We start from the raw sequence: 27,027 nt of genomic DNA on the forward strand, positions 1-27,027 counted from the left end.
GGGAGGGTGTGTGCATGTATGGATGCTCAAATTTTGTTTCTCTAAGTAAGATAAGGAAGAAAGCATTGAAATTAGCAGAGACGTCTCTGTCTTTTCCTCCCTATTAATATAGAATCATAGTATCATAGAATAATTGAGTTGGAAGGGTCCTATAAGGCTATCAAGTCCAACCCCTGCTCAATGCAGGAATCCAAATCAAATACCCTAGCTGCTACTTCCCTTTAGTCACTAAACATCTGTGCTACTACCCCTGCTTTGTGACAATTCCACTGTGTACTATGTAGCTCTACCACCATTTTTCTCTGAACACACCACTCAGAATTTTCAAACGCTAAGCAGAATTGATCATGGTTAGTACTTAGATGAGAGACCCACAGATAATGTCAGGGATTTCCAGGTAGGGTGAGAAAAGAATCATTCCTGAAACCTTGGAGAGTCAACTAAGATAGATAGTACTAGGCTAGATGGGCCAAGGGTCTAACTCAACATATGTCAGGTTCCGAAGTTCACATGTACCTCCAATCAGAAACCAGTGTTTATTGTTAACAAATTCATCACACAAATCTCATTTTATGCTGGTTTCTCTGTCAGTTTTCAGAATTCTCAGTTGCCAATTAGATTAGAAGTCCCTGACTTTGTATTCCCAAGTTTAAGGACTAATTATTTGTGCTGAGTTGATTTCCCCTTTCATTAATTGTAGCAGTGTGCCTCATTTATACCTAACAGTCAGCCTGTCAGCTAACAAATGGAAAGGAGTAATTGCTCTCTACTAGATTTGTACATAGGGGGTGGGGAACATCATGTTTTTCCTAGCAACAAGATTGTACACATATGATTAAACATGAGGGGCAGGAGCTTTAGGCTCCCTCTTTTCATCTGTCCTTTGCAAGCTTGCTTTTCTCCATTCCCAAAGTAAAGCTTTCTAAAATAATCACATGGGATTCTGTAGAAAGGTGAGGATATGGGAGAAAGGGTATATGTGTGAATGAAAACTTGTCTGTCAGTATAGGTCATCATTTTGCTGAATGGTTTGGTTGTGTTACAGAATAAACAGGATGACGACGATGATGATGAAGAGGGGGGAGAAGAGGGGGCAGAAGAGGAGGAGAAGGAACCAGAGAACCTTGGGAAGCTGCAGTTCTCCTTGGATTATGATTTCCAGGCTAACCAGGTAATGTGCACAAATGAATAGGTGGACTGAGAGTGCCTGGATAAATGTCACCTAAACTTTGCTGAAGTAGGAGTGATAACTGTAGAGGTTTTGTGGTTGTGGGGGCCTCACTGCAGCCCAAAAATTTTTTTGATCCATTTCTTAATGGTTTCCCTTAAGATGAATAAAAATGTGAGTATTCCATCCTTCCTGGTGAAAAAGGCAGTTGAGGAGGAGCAGGAGCAAGCCACTGGTGTTTTCCTCACCTGCTTGTTGGTTAGCCAGAAAGCCAGAGTTGGAAACGATAGCTGGAAGCTGGCCTGAAAACCACAGGTCTCTATAAACTGTAGTTTGCCATTTATGTCCAAATTGACAAACCATCATTCTGCCTCTGGAGCAGTTACACTATAAAGATAAAAATGCTTAACACCAGGAAAACAGAAATAGTGGTCTTGCCAACATCTTTCTCTTTATCCACAGAGCTCAGTTCTTTCCTCTCCCCACCCCCCATGTTCTTGTGATTATGACCCTGGCATTTCCAGCTTTTTTTTCTAAAGAAAGATCAAAGGAAGACAGGATGTACGCTCCATTTCAAAGGCTATCTCTGTGAACAAAGTTAATAGTGACAAGAGTTCCATAACAGTTTGGAAGTAGAAAGCCTTCCATTGTTGTATTAATTTCACTGCTTGGCTCTTCATCCCTATTCAGCCACTTAGGTAGTGTAGGCAACTGTCTTCTTTCCTTTGGTACATGTTAGATGTGTGCCTGCCTGGAAAGGATTATGACATGCCTCAAAAGCAAAAACGTCTGATGCCCAATCCTTGGCATCTCCTAATACTTCTATTAGGAGATGCCAAGGATTGGGCATCAGACGTTGAAGGACATCTCTTAGAGACCCTTTTTGGGCTGTTATCCTCAAGAACTGTTGCCAGTCAAAACAGATAGATGATTTGGGACTAGAACAGAGGTGGGAAAACTGCAGTCTGCTAGTCACATGTGACCCTAAAGGTCCATCCATGATTTTTTTTTAATGCTAAAGAGTAAATGATAGACTTAGAGGTGATGTTGCTTACAGTAGTGTGACCATGCTGGGCGGGGTTTTATGGAATTTGTCATTGAAAAAAGTTAACTCTGTCATGATGTAGAATTTTGTATGTGTAAAGGTGGTATAGGAAAAGTAGCAGTGAAAATGAAGTGCTTTTAAAATTGAAGCTTGAATAGTAGTTTACCATAGTCCTTGAAAAACATTTACCCAGCTCTCCAGCCAAGCAAGGTCATGGTACCATAATAATCTTGACAGTTGTACATATTTATATTACAATGTATAAACATATGGAGGTAGAGTTTGCAAGTCCTATAGCTACAACATTCTGGTGTTCCAAGACTTTGGTGTTACAATATTTTGGTGTTACAATATCCTGGCTTTACAGTATCCTAGTGCATCAAATGCTTTTTGATACAGAGCCTTTATCCTCCACACTCCAAAAAATTTAAATTGAAACAATGATGTTATCATCATAGAGGCAGCTTGCCAGATTTGGAGTTATAATATGTGCAACAACAATAGAATTTCCTATTGAAAAAAAAAATCTTGGTGCTCCAGGCCCCTGGATTTCCAAACCCCTGCAGAAAAGATTATGATCTGAAGGGAAAGATAAAGAACTGTGAAAGCACTATAAAGATAGGCAACATGTACATACACATTCAACTCATCATTGCAATAGTGTGCTGTCACACACACTGGATGCCAACAACGATGACTATGTAGTAGTGCAGCAGCAGGCTTCATTTCCAGAAATGGCACACAAACACCATGGGTTTTCTTCCATTGATGCAAATTAGTACAAGGCTGGCTTGGCTGGGTGAGAACATTATTTAATAATTTTTCGTACATATCTTGATATGCTTAAAAGCTAAGAAAGTCATTTTCTTGAATATATTCTTATTTATTAGATGTTTGGTAATTTAATGTTGTATTCTTTTTTTTCCAATGTGCCTTTTAAAGGTATAAACTCCTGCATTTTTAGAACGTAATTTAACCAATTTTTTTGACATTTTTATTGCATTTTTATGCTCTTGCATTTTGGATTGAATTCTGACAAGCGTTTGTTTGCAATTTAAGTTTAGTTTTTATATATTTTTAAAGCATTTGTGTTTACAGTTTTTCCTCATAACTAAGAATGTCAATACCTTTTGACTTGCTATATTTTGAAATATTTTTGAGTTACGGAACATAAAGGTAAAGGTTCCCCTTGACAATTTTTGTCCAGTCGTGTTCGACTCTAGGGGGCGGTGCTCATCCCCGTTTCCAAGCCATAGAGCCAGCGTTTTTTTGTCTGAAGACAATCTTCCGTGGTCACATGGCCAGTGCGACTTAGACACGGAACGCTGTTACCTTCCCACCGAGGTGGTCCCTATTGATCTACTTGCATTTGCATGCTTTCGAACCGCTAGGTTGGCGGGAGCTGGGACAAGCAACGGGCGCTCACTCCGTCGCGTGGATTCGATCTTACGACTGCTTGGTCTTCTGACCCTGCAGCACAGGCTTCTGTGGTTTAGCCCACAGAGCCACCACGTCCCCTTATTACGGAACATAGAAATGATAAATAAAGCTTGTAGAATTAGACAAGCTGATGTTGCCTGGAATTAATGCAATAATGAAAAGACTCGTACCTTGACACTCAATTTTGATATGATTGGGAATGATTGTCTGATTTCATTCTGGAATTAACTCTTTACTAGGATAAATGCCAGCTGTGAAAAACAGGCTTCTGATTTTTCCCTAAAATTTCTAAAGTTCTGTAGGGCTCTTAGGGAGAGGTTCAGGCATCAGATTCCTTGGCCTGACAACTCTTCCCATCTCTGGCATGGGTAAGATAAATAAGAAAGATTAAATGGGGCCACAGCAGGAAAACCAGAAGATGGAGGATACTGAGCAGCTGCAGAGAGTTGTTAGGTGGGGAAATGGATGCTCCTCCCCTCCATGGATATCTGCATGGTACCCATGGAGGAATGTTTTGGCTTGCTGACATTCTTGTTTCTCCGACAGCTCACAGTAGGGATTCTTCAAGCAGCTGAACTCCCAGCACTGGATATGGGTGGCACTTCAGATCCTTATGTCAAAGTTTTCCTTCTTCCGGACAAGAAGAAGAAGTACGAGACTAAAGTGCAAAAGAAAACCCTCAATCCAACCTACAATGAGACGTTTGTCTTCAAGGTACAACATTTTCTTTCTTAGGAATCCTATACAGCTTATAAATTATACACAGAACCTTAGTGAAACATTGGCATGGCTGTGTTTTCTTACAAAAAATATTCATCTGTCAGCAACAAATATTCCTTATGGAACTGTTGTCCAAAGGAGGAAAGCTGAAGAGTACATAATGCCTGGCAATTAAAGACATGTCATTATGTGACAGATTAGGAAAGGCTACACAGGTCAGTAAAACATCATTATTGAACATTGAGAGTAATGCAGAAGGCTAGCTGTGAATGAGCAGGAATACTGGAGCACCCCAGGGTACGGTGGATAAGAGGATCATAAGATATTTGAAGATCAGTTATTAAAGCAGTTGACAAAGTTCAAAACAGAAACATACAATATGATATACACTGCAGTAATTAGAAAAGTAATAATCACAGTAGTAGTGATAACTAATCTTAGAACTGCAGAGCCAGAAAGGATCTAACTTATTTTGTGGTTTCATATTTATATTATAGCATTGTAGATTTTATTTGATTATTGAATAGCTTTGTTTAATTTCTTTAAAGATCATTTTGAAGTCATTTCATTGAGAGCACCATGCCTTACATCTTTAAATACAGAGCAGCCTCAAAAGTCATAAGTAAATATATTTAGATATACCACATTGGACTGTAGATAAGCAATTAGAAAATAAATATTAGGTGTGCTGGTGAGTTCCCTGAAATCATTGTGTCAGTGGACTGGATCCAGATTTTGAATACAAAAATTGGCCAGTGGAAGGAATTTTTCCCAGCCCCTTTTCTCACATTTGCCTTTGATGGAAGGTCTCCTCACTGATTTTGGGGTTGGGGTATGTAACAGCCACCTTATACCTCACAAAGGTGCCGTTACGTCACACTCAATCACTCTTTGTTTCCACTGCCACCAACCATTCCCTCAAATAAAGCTTCAGGCCAAAGTATGATTTCAAAATAAAAACTTAGGTTTATTGTATACAAACAAAAGGAATGGTAAATCACTTGAATATAAATAATACTTTAATCACTATAATAATATAACAATCACACACACACTCTCACAGACCCTCACTATGTAGCACAGTTCTTATCTCTCACTATCTCCCTATCTTAACCCTATCTCAAAGCCCTATCTGGCCCTATCTGAATCACTCACACCATTCACTCCCCTTATATACAACAGCTCCACCCCTTATGTCCCACCCTCCGTCACACCATTGGCAGATGACACACAGCTTCAGCAGTGACGGGCAGGTGATGTCATAGCTGTATGTAACAGGGTACTCCTTCACCAACTACAATTTATGCTAGTCCTCTCTATAACATTTATAAAGGGACGGGAGAGACGTGTAGCAAGGAAGCCTGTTTCTGCTAACCAAGTTGCATATAACTAATTGAGGTTCACCCTGTTGTGTTAAGCTGCCAAAATGTCACAGTGAACACACACACTCTTCCAGAATGCTCCCAATAATGAATATGTTGCATCAAGATCAGCTACAAAGTTGATATGAAGGGCCAGCTCCACTTAGCTTTTATAGCCAAACCTTAGTACATATTTTACACCATTGTCTGGAGTAATAAGCAGCTGCTAGTTTGTTTCTAGTATAGCAAAAATATCAGGAGTTGTAAATATTTAGATTGCCATCTGTCTAGAATTTTGACCTTAGTTTGTCTCCTGAATTGTATACTCTGGCATCATTTTGCTAAAATGGTTCTGAAGGCATTCATTCATCATATTGGAGTAATAGTTTGTTCTGGAGTGTATTTGTTTTTCATATGCACAGTCTTTCTTTATTTCTTCCAAATATTTTTATTTCATATTTTTGTTTCCTTAGAAATTCTCATAAAAGATTATAGTCTAAAGTCATTCTTTTTTAGCTGCTGAAATCAGAATACCAATTTAGAAAGATTGGAAATGCAAACATTGTTGTAAATCATAGTGGCTTTCCTGAGTTTTGTTCTGTTTGTTGTGTTATTTTAATTTCTCTGTATCTTTTTTTTTTTTTAGTAATTTCAGTTATTTTATTAAATAAAACCTATAGGATCCTAATTTTAGTGCAACCACATAAGACTGTTCTTAGAGCCTTTTGATAGTTCCTTTCAGATGCATTACATTGATTGCTAACCGGTCATCCTATTGTGTTATAGATTCCTTATCAAGAGCTGGGTGGGAAGACCTTGGTGATGGCCATCTATGACTTTGACCGATTTTCTAAACATGACATCATTGGGGAAGTCAAGGTGCCTATGAACACTGTGGACTTGGGTCAGCCCATTGAAGAGTGGAGGGACCTAGAGAGTGCAGAAAAAGAAGAGGTAAGTGAAGAAATGATGTTACCCTCTATCCAACATGAGTTTAGGCAGGTAGATGACTTTTGAGTAAGGACTGTATCCTTTAGTTTGAGCCTTCATCTCAAACCTATTTATAGCTTTTGCTTTTGCTACTAACCTGTCTCGGCTTGACATCATTTTCCTTTGTCACTACCAAGGGAATGAAAGCTGCTTAGGCTAGTCTAGAAGCCCAATTCCCTGCACCTTATTTGTGGGATGAGGCCATGGATTTAAAGGTCAGCATGGAAAAACTAGTGTGAAGCAAGTGGTGAGAGGGGTGGGGGGCATCCCTAAGCTCTAATATCATATAAGAAGTCCTTAATTCTAATTTAGCAATTCTTTTTCAAAAGGACATATTTATATTATTAAGGTTTTCCAACCTCAGTGGTTTCCTCTGCAGCTTATTCTCCATCCTGTCTTAAGGCAAAAATTCATAGGATATTTCAAAAGTTCTCTCAACTTTTTTTCTTCCATTTAGTTTTTTCTCTCTCTCTTCTTTTCATTTTTAATCCCAACCCCATTTTTAGATGATTTATGTAAAAGGTAAACACTCATTGTATTGTAGACTCATTAGGGGACTGCAGGCAATGCTCTCTATTGCACTGTAGTCTGTTGTTTATTATTTTCTAAATTTTTCTAAACATCATACTTTGGCCTGCATCTTTCTGTAATTGGGATCCAAACATATTATAGAAAGGTTTGGAATTTGATTATTCCCTTTTTGATGCAGAGAAAAGTGTGAAGGGATTTGCCCAATTTCACATGCTCACTTGGAAAAGGAAACATTTCTGTTCAGCATGTTTCTTAATTAATGAAATTAAAAAAGGAAAAAACAATACGCACTGTTGTTCCTTTTATAGAGAGTGTAGAACTATGTCTATATTCAGAGAGCAGAAAATGGAGAGAGGAAAGGTGGCTAGCAAAGCAACCAACAGAAAGGAAGGGCAACCTCAAGGACTCGGAGGCACGGAAAGAAACTCTTTAACTTTACAGCGGATTCAGCACATGCTCCACACTGACACCTAGTGTTAGAGAAGAAGCGTGCAAAATTGTAATTTTCCAACACAAACATTTACCCCAGCTCTAAACTAGAAAATAAAATCAAATGAAAGGTAGAAATCTGATGCTACTTAAAGCAAGAACACTCCTCTCACATCCCTGTCTGGTGAGACAGCCATTGTTGTTCTGCTACATCACAAGACAGATATCCAAATGTTAAATAAAGGGTGAGAAGCAATTCACCCTACTCTGAGTTTTACTGCAGTCTTTGAGCATCTTCCCCCTGGAGCTTTGTGGATGTCTAAACTGTTCTGCTCCCCATCTCTTGTGGGGTCAGCAGGTAACCCATCCTCCATGCCCGTTTGCATTGACTCCACACAGTCCCACTCAAGCTGGGAGAGAAAACAACAGAGTTTGTGCAAATCCTGTTACTTGACTTGGGCAAAGCCGACAGCACTTGCCTCTGCCCAGTCTCAGCTCAGTAAAGGCCTGGGTAGGCTCCCCTGGGGTCCAGGTAGTCCTTTAGTGTGGGGTCTCCATGGAGGACCCAAAGTGGGGACCCTGAAGAGAGTCGCTTCGTAAGTTTATAGTGAGGGCAAGGTTCAGAGCTCACCAATGGCAGGGGCTTTGCAGTGGTGGTGGAGGCAGTGGCTGCTGCTGGTATTCTCTGTGCCTTTTTCATGTCCAGCATTGCCTCTCAGTAGGCTTGGGGTCCGCTTGGCTTAGCACAGCCTGGCAGTGGTAGTCTTCACATTGAAACCAGGTATAGCTGCTCAAACTGGGCCTGTCTGGTCAGCTGCCTTGCCCTTGCGGTGCACAGAACTCAATGAGGACTCCTGTTCAGGAATCTTCATGGTAGATTTAGTTCCAGTCCCTTCACATGCTCCTCTGCCTTCTCAGCACACCTCTACCTCCTCCTGGGCATCTCCCCATGCCCCTTCCCCCTCCGGGTCCAATGATTCAGATGGGGTGTAATGGCGTCCTCCATCCTCCCTCTCACCAACTGCCCCTCCAGGCCTCCTCTAGGGCTTCTCTTACAGTCTCCAACTAAAGACAGGTCCCCTGCCCCACGTCTTCTTCCACTTAATTCAGCAGTGACCTTGTCCTCCGTCCCCAAGTTGGGCGTCCGCATCCCACACCTCTCACATATCCAGCAGTACCTGGTTCTGAGGGTCTTGCTTGGGTGTCTAAGTTGAGGGTCAACACCCCCCAGGGATCCCAGCAGCAACCCCTTCCCCCAGGATGTTATGCCATGTTAACTTGTTCATTTAGATTACCAAAAGGCTAGCGGTTCATTCCATGTCTTGACACTAGCCAGGTACATGGTAAAACTTTCCTCTCTTTCCTCCCACTTTCCTTGATCTATTTTTTTATATTCATACTTGCCTCCCATCCTGTCAACAAATCAAAATCTACAGCATCTTTCTTGTTCCTCTTACTCACTGTTGTTGTTGCTGCCTCCCCCTCCTCCAGCTAAGAAGCCAAATGTCCTGCAGCAATGCTTGAGGTGGGAGGAAGTTGGATCACTGCCATCTCAGACACCTAGGATGCCTTGGGAATATGCAGACATCAGCAACAGTAGCATGGTTCAGTTCACTGGAATGTTCAACTACAACATCCAGGATCCCTGGCCACACTGTCTAGGGATCCAGGGAGTTGTCATCCATTATACCTACAGGGGCATCAGGTTGAGCAGAGCTGTGCTAGATGTGCCTAGAGATAGTGACCCAATAACATGTTTTCAGCACCCTATGAACAGAGTCATTCTGTTACGCATGATTTCTGTGTTAGATTCAAGACATTTCTGACAGTGCCTAGATTTCCTGAATCCATTGCTGTGTTATCCTCCACAGCCAGAAAAATTGGGAGACATCTGTATCTCATTACGATATGTGCCTACTGCTGGGAAGCTTACTGTCTGTATCCTAGAGGCAAAGAACTTGAAAAAGATGGACGTTGGAGGGCTTTCAGGTGAGTGCAGGTCAAATTCATATCCATTGGATGGCACACTGGCGCCTTTACAAAATCTTATTGGGATTTTTAGACGGGCAGTAACACAGATGGAATAACTATGGGAGTGTATTGCCTCAAATTAGGAAATAATCATAGACATTGGTGTACCAGGTCACACAATTCAGTGCATACCGATAATGTCTATGCTGATTTCTTAACTTGGCAATTCTTCTCCAAAAGCTATGTCTTCTGCATTGTGCTTGCAGGTGTACCTAACAGGATTTTGAGGGGTTCATCTTAATTTAATCAACTACAGTGTCCTTCTGAATGGTTTTGTTAAATAGGACCTGAAAGCATGGCATGTTTTTTCTGAAGATACCAATCCAGAAGGTGGTGCTAGGGACATCTTAACTAGACCTTGGGAATGTTATTTGGGGGGAGGATTGCATTTTCCAGAATCTCCTGCCATGCTGGCTGGGGCATTCTGGGAGTTGTAATCCCAAAAAAGTATTTCAACAATTTGAATAATTCACTCATCCAGAAAGGGAGGGTTGCACTGCTTTTCAGTATTACAGAAAAATGTATTCACTTATTTTCCTGCACAACTCTGTGCACTGATAAGTTACATATGAAGTGACAGTCACATTCTTGAGGGAATTAGTAATAGCTATGATTCTTCCTTTTTAAAAATAGAGAGAGATTTTTGCAAGGACACACATGATCTGTCACGTCCATAGGTATTCCACAAAGGCTACTCTAAACTCTCTCCTATTTGAGATAATGGAGCAAAACATGAGATGCATTACTGGACTTGTACTTGTACACACTTGTTTCTGTGTATTGGCCTGTAATGTTTGAACTGTTTGGTCCTCTTTCTTAGACCCCTATGTAAAGATTCACCTGCTGCAGAATGGCAAGAGGCTCAAGAAGAAGAAGACTACTGTCAAGAAGAAGACACTGAATCCTTACTTTAATGAATCCTTCAGCTTTGAGATTCCCTTTGAACAGATACAGGTTCATGTGTTTCTCACTTGGGGAAGTCTGGAGGATGGAGATATAAAGGGTTTTCAAGTCACATTAGTCATCCATAAAGCACTCTACCATCTTGGCTGTAGTGGGAAACTTGAATGATCAAAACTCATTTGGCTCTCTGGATTCAAGGGACAAACTACTGTATAGGCTGGCCTATTTTCTTCTCCTTTGTTTGTATACCACCTTACCTTGAGCTATCCAAGATGTTTTTATAGTTCAGCTTTGGAAGGGGAAACAGGTTCAAGAGATAATGTTTAAACAAGCCAGAATACAGTGTGTCCAGGGTAAATCCTATAGAAGTTCTAATGTGTAGTTACAATAAGCTTTTTTTTCATGATTCCAGGCCCGCCTGGACCAATTATTATCTGAGAAAGAGAAGTCCGTAAGCACTGGCATGACAAAAAAGGGACAAGTTCAGCAATAAGAATAAAATGCAGTATTTTGTTTATTTCCTTCTTTATATAGTACCTTTTCTCCAAAGGGTTCATTGCCACATGGATTATCCTTTGATTTGTATTTATGCACTGACCAGGTGGTTGGACTCGATGGCCTTATAAGCCCCTTCCACCTTCATGATTCTATAATTATTCTTCTACTACCAAGATCCCATTTTATGGCAGGCTAGGCTGAGTTTCACCCAGTGAGATTCATAGATGAGGAGGGATTTGAAACAGGGTCTCTAACATGCTAAGCACAACACCACACTGCCTGTCCAGTCTTTCTCATCATATCAGAAGGAAACATTCTATTAAGATAAATAAAATCTTATGCTAATTGGTGCCATTCCAGTATGTGTTACCAATATGAGACTGTATGTAGTTCTTCTTCCAGTCCAGACAGTATTGGGGAAAATGCAGTGGAAAGAATGAACAATAGTTGTCTTGATTATGACAAAATGAATTTTATTTTGAATCTTTCTGAACTAAGAAAATCAAATGATACTGTGGTGCACAACAAATGTCCCTTAACTCACACATATTTTTGTTTCTGTATTGTGTAGTGCAATATAAAATACAGTGGTGCCCCGCATAGCGAAGGTTAATCCGTTCCGGATTAACCTTCGCTATGCGAAAACATCGCTGTACGGGGCAGGAAAACCCTATTGGAACGCATTAAACTTAGTTTAATGCGTTCCAATTGGCGCCAAAACTTACCCCTCCAGCGATGTTTTCGCTGGTCCGGCGGCCATTTTGGAGCCGCCGATCAGCTGTTCGGCGGCTCCAAAATGGCCGCCGGATGACCCGAAATGGCCCCCTGTCAGTGTTTTCGCGCCCTCCCCTTGCTTACCGAGGTCGCAAAAACGCTGCGGGGGGCATTTCGGGTCGTCCGCAGCCATTTTAATGGCCGCGGATGACCCGAAATGGCCCCCTGCAGCGTTTTCGCGACCTCGGTAAGCAAGGGGAGGATGCGAAAACACTGACAGGGGGCCATTTCGGGTCATCCGGCGGCCATTTTGGAGCCGCCGAACAGCTGATCGGCGGCTCTAAAATGGCCGCCGGATGCCCCGATCGTCGCAAAGCGAGTGCGGCGATTGGGGCAGCTCCCTATAGCGATCCCCAAAAAGGGATCGCTATACGGATTCTTCGTTATACGGTGCGCTCTTTAAGCGAGGCACCACTGTATCCGATCTAAAGGGAATTTTGAACACCAGATAGACAAAGTAAACAATACTTAGAACAATCTTAAAGAGGTACAATAAGAAACAACAATAAGTTTTTTAAAAAGAGTGGCCAGTCTAAAGGCTGTATCACATTCAAAGGCTGTAACCGATCCTTGTTTTTACAAAGAATTGTATGATGCCAGGATCCAATGTAGTGTATCTCTGATTCCAGTTAAATTTATGCTAAGAGGAATTCATAGGTTGATTGTCAATGGCTGATGCACAAATTGATTTGTATGCCTCCCTGCAGCCTCACCCAATTTTTCTGAAGATGTGCTTAAAAGAAACAAAACACTTAGAAGCCTATTCCGTATGAAAGTTATTCCACATTTTAGCACTGTGTAACATAACAGCTTGTTGGAAAAATTCATCTGTGTAACATGTACTGGAACAAGGCAATCCATCTGTCTGTATATATTTAAATAATTGATTGGGGGGGGACAGGTGTCCCTCTGCAGACACCCATGCTGCTGCTCTCATGCCATTTCCTCATCTCATTATCCTGCGGTGTAAGATTAAGCAAGGAACCATTTTTTCTTCTTCTTTTACAACAGGCAAGGTTAAAAGATAAAGAGTAGCTGTCTGGGCAGATTAACATTGATAAATTAAGATCATCTGAACATCCACCTATCTACAAGAGATTATAGTGGGTACTGAATGAGCCCATATTAATAAAGTTTCTTCTCTTGCTTCTTTTCCAGAAAGTGCAAGTTATCATCACTGTGCTGGATTATGACAAGCTGGGAAAGAATGAAGCCATCGGCAAAATTTTTGTCGGCAATAATGCCTCCGGCACGGAGCTAAGGCACTGGTCTGACATGCTGGCTAACCCACGTCGCCCCATTGCCCAGTGGCATTCCCTGAAGCCTGAAGAAGAAGTGGATGCAGCTCTTGGGAAAAATAAATAGGCAGGTCCACACCCCAGCATCACCTACTGAACATTCAAGAGCTATCAATACCTCAGTTAGGCAACATTTGATTTCTGTTCTGTTTTCTGAGCTGCAGTACCCTTTCTTTGGTGGCTGTAGAGGGATTCCGAATGAACTCAAGAGCATCCTGGTTGAAAAAGTTCAAAGATACAGTGGTTCCCTTCACGTTCTTCAGAGTGGTTTGGCTGCTGCATGTTCCTTCATCTCTCCATATTGTTCTCTCCAAGCGCAAAGCAAGCTTTTTTCTTGGGTTTTCCTGAGAACTCCATAAACAACAGCACAACATAGCTTTGCTTTTATTCACTGTTGGATTTTCTTCCTTGAATTGGATCTTTGAATATTGTACTAGGATGTTACCAGAGCCTGACCACGTGAGTCAACCAAATACACTGTGTTTGCTTTGGAAAGTGTCTGAAGTGGTGGTGCTGTTAGGAATCGTAGGAGCATCACGATGCTTTTTGACTTTGGTGTCCTTTGGCCATCCGTGCCATCTAGCAGAGAGAAGAAGCAGTAACTCTGGTACTGGAACATCTCTGGTTTTTGGGATAGCTGGTGGATTAATTCTCTATAATAGAAATATAGTTTGAGGCATACATATTGCCTAATGTTAATTGCCCTGTAACATCAAGGTAATGCAGCAGGTCTTCTGTTCCTTTGTAGTGGTCTGTTTTTTTAAAAAAATTAGAACAATGGAGTGGTACTGGAAATTATCAGAATGTGGTAGCTCCACTCATAACTATCCACTTCCAGTCCAAGTGTGCATAGAAGAACACAAAATATTATTTTCCATTTATGTTTAAGGTGGGATAAAGAGCATGATGGAATCTTTATGCAAATAGTAAGATATAGCAAGCTGGCAATTCTTGTGACATTTGGAAGGGTCAAGCAGGTATGTGCAAAGCTGGGATTCATCTTCACACAGCTTTGCTAGTCTGAAAAAAATACCAGTCAGTCCTGTGCAGATTTGCATACACTTCCCATCATATCTTGCACTGCCTATTTATTTATTTATTTATTTATTTATTTATTTATTTATTTATTTATTTATTTATTTATTTATTTATTTATTTATTTATTTATTTATTTATTTATTTATTTATTTATTTCCTTCCTTCCTTCCTTCCTTCCTTCCTTCCTTCCTTCCTTCCTTCCTTCCTTACTTACTTACTTACTTACTTACTTACTTACTTACTTACTTACTTACTTACTTACTTACTTACTTACACAATAACTTGATATTTAGAGATTTCTCCTGGTACCTTTATTTGGAACTGGAGCAGTGTGGCAGGAACCGACTGAGGGATTGTGGCCCATGTGCTCTTATTCTCTGAGGACCAAGACCAGTCAGATGCCGAGAGAAGAAAGGAGAAGCAGCGTTGCCTGGTAGTCCACAGAGTCCTAGATGGATCTTATATATTTGTTAACCTATTTCCCAGTGGAGGGAGTTGAAGGATCCAAAGTTTTTAGCTGGGGGCACTCTCCTTCATCCCAATGTTACACTCAATTAAGAGGAAGCATAGTGAAAGAGATGAGAAGGAGAATGAATCCATTCCGATCAAAGGACCAAAGATGCACCAAAGGCAGCATAGTCGCTGTCTCTATAGCACTGTCTGGCTTCTAAAAACATTAGTGGCTTTTCTGCCGATCCTGGAGGGATAAGCCATATTATCTTTGTTACCTGGTGTTTGCACTGACCACAGAGTGGCTGTTTCATAGGTAGCCCCAGATATTAATGTCCTGAATAGAGTTTGTCGGTGGAAAGCAAATAGGGTGGGAATGGAAAAGAGATTGACCTTGGCACTGTTCCGGAGCTTCTGTGCTCTTGGTGAACCTTCTGCCCCTGTTGATTCACATTCATAGTCGGAAGCAAGAACCTATGAACCTGGATCTCATACCCACATTTAGCTTAATTTTATTCTGTGAGTGACCACTCAGTAAAAAGCAAATGTTGGAAAGATGGAAAGAAAGCAACCCCATCAGTAAGGTACTCAAGCCTGCTCAAATTGCAGATTTAGGGAGGGAGGATCCCAAACAATGGTGCTCCATTAGGAGAAAATCCTGCTTTAGCCAAGGAAGATCTGTTGTGGGAATTCCATTCACTGATTTAGTGTGGATCTGATCATGGAAGTCCTGCTTGCTATTACACAGATAAATAATTACCTTTAAAGTTTATATATATAAAATAGTAGATGAGAGTGACATTTAAATAGAGAGTGAGAGAAGGAATTTAATCCACAGTCTTTCAGGCAGTTACATCTCCCCTTGTATTTTGGCCATAAACCCAAGACTTACATACCAGAACAGTGTCAGCTGCTTGTCCTCTAATTCCATAAGGAATTTTGCCCTAGAAAGAACAGTCTGGCTAGTGCACAAGGCACCCTCTTCTTGGGTCATGCACAGAGTACACTTGCCTACCCATGTTGTAGAGCTGTATTTCTAAGAGCTGCTCTTTTTTCAGCTAGCTAAACTTGTAAGAAAAGTGAGAAGCAATTCTCACTAAGGAGATGGCAACCCTACATCTGGGCTGTACTATTCTGACAGCAAGGTTAGGGCAGTGCATGTTTGAATGTCTCCCTCTATACGACTAGCAAGCAAATATTCTACATAATAGGAAAACCAGCATGTTGAAAGAGTAAGATCTTTCTCCTCAGCATCTACCTTTCTATATGAAATACATGTTTATGTATTTTGTTTTTGGAATGAGGCAGCATTCCTTGACAGGATGTGGCACAGCCTCAAAACAAAACTCACATTGTTTCTGTCACAGTGGGGCCATAGCAAGCAGAATTATCCTATGATCATTCATGTGCAGTGTGATAGAATGGAATGCTTCATGCTAATACTGCGCAGGTCTTACCTCAGTTCTGGTTCTCTTCACCCCCTCACTAAATCATTGCAGAGCTAATGGGGGGGGGGGGGAAGCCATTGCCAGCTTTTGAAAGGCTCCTCAGATTCACAAATGTCCTGGTATGGATTGTGAAGAAGGGGAGAGAATGAAGGCCTTCAGCATGCTCCAAGCAGATTCCCTTTCCTGACCTATCACAGCTAAATAGCTAGAATTGAGGGTGAGATGCCACTATTTATGGATTGTAACCCTAGTCCAAGGAAGAATTACTGGAAGTCCAGAAATCTGGGCTTTGCTCTTAATATGCCCTGCATTGTTATATACAGCCATGGGTATGCCTGAATCAGAAAAAAGACACAGAGAGAGAGAATCCATTACGGCTTTGGTGTAAAGATAGCTTTGGTACTGGTTTGTTTTCTGTTATCATTTTGAAACTTAGGATATACTAATATTCCCATAGCTCCTTTACTGTGCCTCTCTTAGCTTTTGATGCTGCCACTGACAAGGATGTAAGGTTTTAAGGAATAATAATAGAAGGGTGTCCTTGTGTTGTTCTGAATCTGTTTGTGTGAGTTTCTAAAAAGTAAATCTAACACAATTACCAATCACATGCCATCAAAACAGCACCACTATAGGGCCAGGGAATTCCAAGAGCAGATGGAAGAACCACAGGAGTTTTCCTTCCACATACAGCAAAAGCTATATCAGCGTGTCTGGTGCCTTTGCTGGTTGACAGCATGATGGGATTGTAAATTCTTTAAAACTCAGAGATTCTCATATGTTCTATATTAGATCTTCAGTGTCTTATCTGGTTAAACAGTGATGAGCACTGTAGTGTATGTGTGTGTGTTTTTTTCTGTGTGTGTACAATTCCTGGTCTTTAAAGGCATTATAATTTGGATAGAGTCTGATAGAACAGTATGTTTTGCTGTCTTACAGTGCCTATTTTACTTTCCCAGATTTTTTTTTCAAGAAGAGCTCTACATCATTCTTTCAGCTGTCATAAAATCTAGAATCAGTTCTGTCCATGAATCATTACCATTTACATGGATACTAATAATTTATTATTATTATTATTTGAACATTCAAAACAGTCTTTATTATTATTATTATTACATTTCTAATTACCTTGCAAGACTACAAGGTATAAGCAAATGTATAGCATTATACATTTTATAAATGGGATCTTCATAAGTGCAAAAACTTCAGTTCTTTGTTTGCATTAGTAATTCATTCTAACAGTGTCAAACTAAGTTGGCCATGCCTTAATTCTCAGTAGCAGTGCAATGCTGTGTGTGTCTACTAAAAAAAATAAACTCTTATATGTAAATGAGATTTACTCCCAAGAAACTGTGTAGAAAAAAACTGTGTTTTTGCCCTCCCCAGCAAAAACAGGTGGGAACCAAATAGCTTCCTTGATTAATATACATGGGTTGGAATCTTGTCACTTAGAGTAGTAAATCACACTAGAATAGGCCTATTAAGTTAGTGGGGATTTGGTGAGACATAAGTCACATTGATTCAAACGTGCCTATTCTAATTGCAACTTACTTATTTGAATCAATGGAATCTATGGAAGAACTGACTTATCAAATCCCCACTGATCCAGCAGGCCTGCTGTAGAGCAACTTAATAAATGAAGCAACAGGATTTCAGCCACTGACTCCAAAACTCATAATCTAACATTGTGTTTTCATTTAACTTGAGTTAGTGGTTCTGCTCCTATTCGTAGATTACATTTGGCTGTAGTGTGAGTTCTGTGGCAACTGGTTGGAGCAAGACAGAAGGAAATCTTCAAAGCAATTATCATGGTCCATCAGTTTTCAGGGGCAGCTAATTATAGGCAACAATAGGCATTCCTAGATGAGGATGCCCATACTAAATTGCATTAAATAGTTTAATACAGTACATCCAGTTTGTTGGGCCTTAGGTGAGTAGTGCAGTCAGAATGGAAGATAAGCATCCATGTCAGTAGTTGAAGTAAGGCTGCTTAACTGTATAAATTACTTTGACCTGATATTTGAGGATCTTGAATTTTTAATAAATCACATTGCAAAATAGCAGTAGCAGTACCACTTCTGTTTCTTTTCCTGCTGATAACAATCTAGGGTATTGTCTTTGAAAACAATTATGTACAAGTATTAGCACTTAAAAAAAAAAAGTCAAAACACTAAAATGGTGTATCTAACTTCTGCTATTTAAAATGAGGGGGAGCTATAACTTTAATACACAACATTATGTATTTCGTTTCTGTTTCTTTTTTTATGAAAGGGAGGAAAAACACGAACCAACTCAAGCCATCTGAACCTCATCCAAGTCCAATCATCTGTGCGTACTTATATATAAAATGATATAGAGATTTATTATCATAAATAAAATCCTTTATAAACAATGCATGATGACTAGCCAGTACGTAAGTAGCAGCATGCCAAAAGCAGAATCTGTACACTATGTGTGACATCATTGCCCATTTTCTAGAATACAAAACTACAGGCTACAGAGTTATTTTTAAAATGTGGTGTGGATGAATTTATTTTATCTAATAAGGTAGAGAGGGTGGGGGAGGGGTTATAAAAACATAGGGAGAGAGAATGGTCATTACAATGTACGCTTATTTTCAATAAAAAAAGTAATAATTTTTTAAATAAAAAAAAGCAACAAAGCATGCCTGATCCACTAAAACATATTCCTTGAAAGCGCGCGTGGGGGGATCACAACACCTACAATATGGCAGTGAATTTCATCAGTGTCTTGTAATCTACATTTGCAAACTGTAACTTGTTCAATTTTTACCATGTCTTGGTAGCAGCAACATCGTAGCTTCAATGTTGTGTCGTGTTGAAGCATTTCACTGTTGAAGCAAATTTAGAAGCCATATTAGATCACTGACTGCCAGAATCCTGAAGATGGGATTGGCTGACAGGTGGTCCTCGGTCTCTCTGCTCTCCCTTGCTAATGTCTTCTGTTGTCTTTGTCTCTTTTGCCATCTGTGTCTTATGTTATTCCTGAGAACATTTGTGGGTTACCGAGAGTTCTCTTGGGACTGAAGCCTTCCTTTTGATTTGACCCTGGATGGAAGAAGCCTCTAGGGAGGCCCTTCTTAGATGGAGCTGTGAATGGCATTCTTCTGAAGCCTTTTCTGAGCATGCCCTCAGGGCCAGCATCAGCTGCCAGCACCTCAGGCACCTGCCAGGACCAAAGTGCCCTGGCAGGGACCACCAGTGCTGATGTCCGTTTTCACCCACTCCTCTGGCCTTGGGCGTATCTGATGTTACTGGTTGCTTTGGGGAAGCTGGCTGCCATTTACCAGACTAGCCACTGCCCCTGAATGAAGTCAACATTTAATCACAGAAATCTGGCAGAAGTGATAGCTGGAACCTTTCTAGAGACAGCTTTAAATCTGGTGCCAGCCTTGCTTCCTCAAAGCAAAACATCCCGTTTTGCAAACAGCAACAGGACTGACAGTAGTACCTTGCCCTTCATTTTGTTCTTGCCAGCAGAAGATGAATTACATGTATGACATGGAGGGCATGCCTGTTGTCTGATGCTCCTTTTTGTTGTAAGAAGATCATAAGAGAAACTGTACAGAATGTAGCCTCAGGGAGACAGGATCAAAGTGGCACACAAACTATATCACAGATGGAAAGGTTTCAGATGTTTGATATTCATGGGCACGGTGGCATATCTGCCCCCTCCGCCTCCCATTCCTGTCACGCTTCAGCCCTTCCCTGTCAAGCACAAACTTCCCAAACAATCTGAGTTAAGTCAAGCCTTGACCCGCTTTCAGCACTATTCGGCCATTACTCATCTGGGTGGATTCAACATGCAGGCAGGGAAGGGCCTGGCTCATTCCTCTCTGTTATGGCTTTGGAAAGCAACCAGCTGACAAGGAGGAGCTCTGGAAGCTTTCCCAGCATTATCCTCCACACAAGGGGAAGCTGCCCTCTTCAGACATGTCACTTTCTTTCTGAAAAAAACAAGGCCATGGGTAGGAGTGGGGGGTGGGGAGCTAGATGTCCCCTTCCTGATAGTGTGGTGAGTAATATCTGAATAGGGTTTTCATCTTTTCTTCTTCCAGTGCAATTCATGCTCTGCAAATCAAATTCCACCCACCTCATTCTGCTGTAAGCTGCTTTTAATGCCCCTTTCTCTGCCTTTGTGTGGACTCTGTTTCTGTCTTTATTGTTAAACTGTTATTTTGTAATGATATGTGTCTCCTTATTAAAGAAACTAGCTGAAAGAACCAATCATTCTTTTCTGTCTATATTATTTACCAAAGAGCAGCCTCTTTGCCACATACACTTCTTGGATGTTACAATTTAGCAAAGAGGTTGGATAGCTCACTGAGCTGGAGTACTCTGACTTCAGAATCAAGGGCTATGAATTCAAATTCACATTGCACCTACCAAGAGAATATGCAGCCTATGTAACCTTGGGCAAGCTTCACAGTTTTGGAGTGCTCTCATAAGAAGCCAGTATTAAACCATTTCTGAGTCCTTTAAACTAGAAAATCTTGAAAGGGATCACAGTAAGTGACTCACTCTGGGCCCTGCATGGCAAATCTGATTGCACTCAGAACTTTTTTTAAAGGATGCTACTACTACTTTTTTTAAAGAATTCAATTGGACACAAAATGTGCAGCTGGAAAAACTTTGTGTGATTGAAAACTTCTGAAGAACGAATTAGAACAAATAGGGTGCATTTAATAGTGAGGCATCAGAGTTTATCTGTCAATTTCCCAACTGCACATTTTTGTATCCAACAGCATTGCTAAAAAAACACAACAACAACCCACAAAACCACTTGCTTCTGCTTCTTAAAACTTGCCAGCATATCCTCTGTAAGCAAATGCATCGCTGAGCACATACTAATCTTAGAACATAACTGCCCTTGGCCAAAACGTAGTTGTGAGCAAATGTTTAGCCTTGAGAAAAGTAGACTACAGGAAGATATGACAAAACTCTCAGATCTGCTTTGATATGGATTCCTGTGCAGGGGGTTGGACTTGATGGCCTTATAGGACTCTCCCAATTACATTATTCTATGATTCTGTTGTTCTATACATGCAATCAGATTGTGTCATTTTCCCTCCCTCATCAATGAGTATGCTTTCATTTGTAATGCCACTTAAGCAATTTATTTCAAATTATGTTTGCATTCCTTATATCCTTACATGTGTTTTATCAAAAGTAGAAGGAATCTGGTTCCGGACAATAAAAGAATTTGGCAAGCTTTAACAAATGCAATGCATTAAAACTTTATGAAGCTGCAGTTATGAAATCCTTGCAGGGTGCTGCAAAAACATAAATAAATGAGGAATTATTTCTATCTGAAGTGTACATGTTAAGGAACAAATTGACATTGGTGGAAGAATATGTCTACCCACCCATCCGCTTCCAGCGTAGCAGGAACTCGTATTTAGTAAAGTCCCCTTTCCTCACTACCAGAGGCATCCATTCTTTATCTATACAGCCTGTGTTAGTCACTGTAAACCTTGATGAAAGAAGTCTCTTCTTTCCTTCTGTAGGTAACCTGTTTCCCTAAAAATAAGACAGGGTCTTATATAAATTTTTGCTCCAAAAATGCAATAGGTCTTATTTTCAGGGGATGTTTTATTTTTTTCATGTACAACAATCTACATATATTCAAATACAGTGATATCATCATCTTCTAGTTACTGCACAATGGTGGAGGGTGGGTTTTCACTTAACTGGGGCTTATTTTTTGGGGGTAGGGCTTATATTGCTAGTGTCCTGAAAAGTCACACTAGGCCTTATTTTTAGGTTAGGTCTTATTTTCAGGAAAACAGGGTACCTCAAGAACCTGATTAAGCTAGCAAGGCTCTCCTGAAGCGATCAGGTTCTAAGAAATCATCTTTAGCTCAGTCATTGAGTAATGGATGAAAATATGCAGGTTACAAAGAGAATTTAAGTTCTGCCCAGTTCCTGCATTAACTCTATATGATATGAAGAACTCATTCATTTCACAATTATGTGGTACTTCTCACAAGAAAACACTAGGTGGCACAGAAAAGCAACAGATTAGCAGCGTCAGCTCATTTAGTGAAATTTGTTCCAACCCTATCCCTCTTCACTTCCTTAAAGTTGAAACTAAAGTTTACACCACAACCAACAACAATCAAACAACCAAAAATGGTTGTTGGGGAGGGGTTGCCCTCTAGGAATCCTAAAATAAATCACTATACCTTTAAATGTACACAGGTAAAAATTATAAGCAGTTCAACAATCCATAGGTATGATGAAGAGACTTTGTACGCCCGCCCCCCAATTATTTCTGCAAATAGAAATCTGAAGATTAATAGCCTGGACTGTCAGGACAGACTATATGCTCACCTAATCTGACTGGTAGGTGCATCAATCTTTCCAGAGGTTTATTAGCATGCAGTTGGACACATAATGTGCATTTAGGGGAAAAAATGGTGCAGTTCAAAACTGACAGATGTACAGCTGGAGAAACAGAGATTTATTTTTATTAAGTTCAAAAATATCAAGATATATTTCTACATACGCACCAGCAACATTACATAAAATATACACAGCAATATATTTATTGTTGTAGCTTCCAGCTTCATGCACCACAATGACAATGGATTTCAGAAAAGACCCATTATCATAATGGATACTTTCGAAAAGTCCACAGAAGATGCATGGGTGGAGAGGGATATAATAGGAAGGATTTAACTTCAATTAGGCTGAAGTTACAAAAATTTAAACCGTTTACTATAGATGAAAACTTGCCTTCATAAAATCAGATCTGTTCTCTATAACCTTATTTTTAATTGTGATTTTTATAGTATTATTCTTAAATGGAAAACAATTACAATGTTTCCTTTAAAATTTTTTTTTTGTCCTAACAGATTTGACTTTTCTTCTGTTCTTTGTGTGTGTGTTGTTCCAACGCAAACCAAAGAAATTAACATGAGTACCAAAACATTTGCAACTGCAAAAATTTTCTGAGAGAAGGATTGCAGTTTCTGACAGAATTGCAAGGATGCCAATATTTTTGGCCATGACTGTATATCCTGTGAGCATGTACTTGGTGTCACCTTTGACAGCCAACTGCTCGGGGGGGGGCAATACAAAGGAGGTGGTGTTGGCATATGTGGAAGCATATGGGCTAGGCATGTATCCAGCCAGCTTGTCTCCATAATTGCCAATGAAATAAAAAAATCGGAATTAATTCTATGGCACCGAGAACCAAATATGCAACCTTGGAAAAAAGAAAGGAGAATGTTCAGCTGCATTACCACTAATGTAAGTAACTTTAATGACAGAACACACAATACTTGAATAAACAGAAATGAAACATTAAGTGAAAATGAAAGGAGTACATGCAAGAGTACCCAGCCCTCAGCAAACATAAATTATGCTTGACACGCTCATTTCCTTTCTTACCCTTTTATAGTAATACAATAAAAAACATCCTGTTTTTTCTTGGATTAGTCCAATACTGAGCACACAACACTAGTTGCTCTCTGTCATGGAGCATGGCCTATTTTTATTTGAGCCAACCCAGGTTTTGCAAACAAAACAGAAACAACTTGTCAGTCCACTAAATTCCAAACATTGGAATGTTTCTTTGCATGCATGCTTTGTCATTCGGCATTACTTCTCCCTAGATCAAGAGTCACATGTGCAATCACTATATGCGCAGGCTCACTTGTGTCATTGGACAGCCCTCTTAGTTACTTCACTTCCTTTGCACGCAGAAGAGCTGCCCTTTCTATTGCAGTGAACTGAGAAAACCTTGCATGTATGGCACTTGAATGCCCAGATTCAAACCAAATTGTTGGATTGGGGGCTTATGATTGTGTACCCAGATGTTGAATGCATTAAGTTCTTTGGTCTTCAGGTTACAATATGAAAGACCTGAAAACAGGGTTGTGCATCACTTGTCAACAGCAAGTACTCCTTTATGTGGTAGCTTCTGATTTCTGTAGCCCCCAGCACAGTAATATAAAGGCTAGTTGGTTTCATCTGAGCCACTATGTTCAGTATTCCCATTTGCAATTAAGCCATGTGAAAACCTACCACCTTTACTGCAGTACATCTTACTGTAGTTATTGTAATTATTATAATTTTAGGACTCTTCTAATATGTAGAAGAAATTTTTCAAAGATCAGCATACAAACCTATTGCAGCTAGTCCATTTTAGCCACAAGTATTTTTTTTTCTGTTATGTAAAATAATGGAAGTCATAGTGGGATAGTGAGAACATTACACATAAAAGACTGTGTGGCCTGGATCCCTGTGAATAGAATGGCCTTTTGTCTCATATTACGGAAGACGGTCCTCTACTTAAAGGCTCCCTACCCTCTTTCCAGTCTGTAGATCAAAAACTGCTGGAAGAGAGAGTAGAGGCCTTGAGGTTGACCACTGTGGAAAGATGCTGTTGTTGTTGTTCTGTGCTGTCAAGTTAAAACCAACTTATAGCAGCCCTCATTGGGCTTGCAAGGTGAAATATTTAAGAAACTCACTCCCCCCAGTGAGTTTTCACGTCCAAATGGGAATTCAAGCCCTGTTCTCCAGAGGCCTAGTCTGTCACTCTATCCATAAAGTCACACTTGACTTGGCAACATGTATTTCTAGTTACACAATTATTTGTGAATTTGTATTTATACATAGCAATTAATACCTGCAACAGAAATACAGTACAAATTAAGTCTGTTTTTTTGTACTGAACTCCTCTTTTTTGACAATGCATATAAGACTAATTATGATTATGTGCTGTAAAGTCAATTCCAACTTATGGTGACTTTTTTCAGGGTTTCCAAGGTAAAACAGTACTGTGAAGGGGATTCTCATTCCTTTTTTCTGGGGGCCATGTAGTTCTGGGACCATGTAGTTTGCCCAAGGCTACACAGGCTGGCTCTTCTTTTACCAGCACAGTAGGGGATTGAACTCACAAACTCTGGCTCCATAGCCAGGTGCTCCACCTCACTGAGTATCCAGGCAAATTGTATATGAGACTCTCCTAACAGAGAAGGCACATTACCTCTGTATTAAGCTTTTACTATGTACATGTACACTCTCATTTTCAGGCAGCATATGAGATTACCCTGCCTGAAAATTAGACAACGTGAGTACATGATAAAATACTAATCTTGAGGCACTGTGCCTCGTCAGATGCTTCAGACTTCTGGACAGATCATGTGTGTTATTTAGAAAACTACCTTTTATAATAGAGATGTTTCACATGCATGACCATATGTATATGTTCCTTCTTGAGCTGCATTTTGGGGCTTTCCAGGGTTTTTTCTTTCCTAACACTACTAGTGTCAGCTTTCTTTTTACAATTTTCATTAAAAACCTAATCCCTGTATATTTTCTGAAGTTTAGCTGCCTTCCATCACAGAAGATGCCTACTGACTCCCAGAAATTGATAATTAAGCAGAAAGAAAAAGGAGATTGTAACGACAATGAAGAAATGATTCTTCCCTTTATTAGTCTAAAAGGACCTATTTGTCAGGCATTCAAACGTAGGAGCTGGGATGCTTCTAGAGTTCTGGCACATATAATGGCAGTTCAATCTGCACAGAATTTCTTCATGGTGAGATGAAGTCAGGGAGAAAGCAGCCAGCTTATAATTACTTGTTCTTGGTTTAGACAGACATTGGGGAGTTCCTTGTGCTTCTGGGTTTCCTTGCTCTCCACTTTCTAAAATCAGCTAGCAAGCTACTCTCTAGGAACTTCAGAAATGGCTTCCAATACAGCATTGCTCTCTGTTACCATCTTTTCAAGTGGCAACTGAATTATATCATTTGTAATGGGCTGAAACATTTGGTGCAAGTGGACAACCATATTTAGCTCGGTCTGTTCATGCAGACAAGTATTATCCTATTTAAATCAATGAGAAAGTAGGGCATTGCCAGTCCCCTATGGGGAGACACACTCCTTCAAGTAGCCAGGACCCAAGCCATACAGGGCTCAATAGGTCATAACTAGCATTTTGAACTGGGCCCAGAAAGAGACTGACAGCCAGTGAGGTTGTTGTAATTAGGGAATTATGTGATCCCTGTAATCAATTACTGTCAGCAGTCTGACTACACCATTTTGAACCAGCTGAGGTTTCTGAATTTTCTTCAAACTCAGCCCCATATACAGCAGGAAGTACAGAAATCTGAACACTAGAGCAGCAGTGACTGGAGGGGGAAATAAGATTTCTCCTTAAAAGAAAAAAAATCCATGATTCCTTTAGAAATTAAGGAATCATGGGAACATGTATTCATTATTTAAGAAAGCTTCAGGCAGTGTTAAAGTATTATTTTATTCATTTATAAATACTGCTGTGTTTACAAGCATCATAGGTGTGAATATTATTCCCAAACTTTCAAACATATAATACTTATAACAATCAGGAAAACAAAAATCATTCATTTCAGAGTTCGAAAGGCCACTCAAAAAGTTGCATAAAAATACATTCTTTTCCATCACTCACTGGCTAATCTTTCCTCCGAGTACTGTATTTATAAAGATTAAAACTCTCATTGAAACAGGTAAGTACAGAATACTTGTGACTGGAAGTAAGCAACACAACAGAACATCACACTCTCTTTTTCCAGAGTAACCATTTTCAGAGAGGATGTGACACTAAATCAGCAGTAGAGAAAAGCACAACTGATTTTGTGGCACTGACTGGGGAAGGTATGTTCACCAAGGGTCCAACCTGCTTAAGAAAATAGGCAACATTTGGCAGGAGACAGGAAATGATCCTGAGAATTGGGTTAATTTCACTTATGAACCACTATAGAATTATTTTGCTTAAAAAAACCATTCCTGGAACATACAGCTTTAGTAGAACTATAAAAGATGTCAAATATGAAGGTGAATGTGATCCAAAGATTCATCATCCCAGGAAAATACCCTCCCTTTGACGGGAGGCAGAC

At 40.1% G+C, this 27,027-nt stretch overlaps 1 protein-coding gene across 8 annotated transcripts in view; it reads left to right on the forward strand.

The window, feature by feature from the left end:
• Positions 1-20,368, forward strand: part of SYT2 (synaptotagmin 2) — a 184,130-nt gene extending 163,762 nt beyond the window's left edge. For 4 of the 8 annotated variants that reach the window (XM_020782564.3, XM_020782565.3, XM_072997128.2 and 1 more), the window contains 7 exons: positions 1,046-1,171; positions 4,200-4,367; positions 6,521-6,688; positions 9,556-9,673; positions 10,536-10,669; positions 13,049-13,647; positions 18,393-20,368. In XM_020782564.3, the coding sequence (XP_020638223.3) occupies positions 1,046-1,171; positions 4,200-4,367; positions 6,521-6,688; positions 9,556-9,673; positions 10,536-10,669; positions 13,049-13,255 (921 nt within the window). In that variant the 3' untranslated portion in view covers positions 13,256-13,647; positions 18,393-20,368. Of the gene's footprint in view, positions 1-1,045; positions 1,172-4,199; positions 4,368-6,520; positions 6,689-9,555; positions 9,674-10,535; positions 10,670-13,048; positions 13,796-18,392 lie in introns of all 8 variants that reach the window. The other 4 variants (XM_020782567.3, XM_078393335.1, XM_078393334.1 and 1 more) reach the window with 3 other exon arrangements.
• The last annotated feature ends 6,659 nt before the right edge of the window (positions 20,369-27,027 follow it).

This window comes from Pogona vitticeps, chromosome 4, assembly GCF_051106095.1.
Source record: "Pogona vitticeps strain Pit_001003342236 chromosome 4, PviZW2.1, whole genome shotgun sequence".
In the NCBI taxonomy this organism is placed as follows: Eukaryota; Metazoa; Chordata; class Lepidosauria; order Squamata; family Agamidae; genus Pogona; species Pogona vitticeps.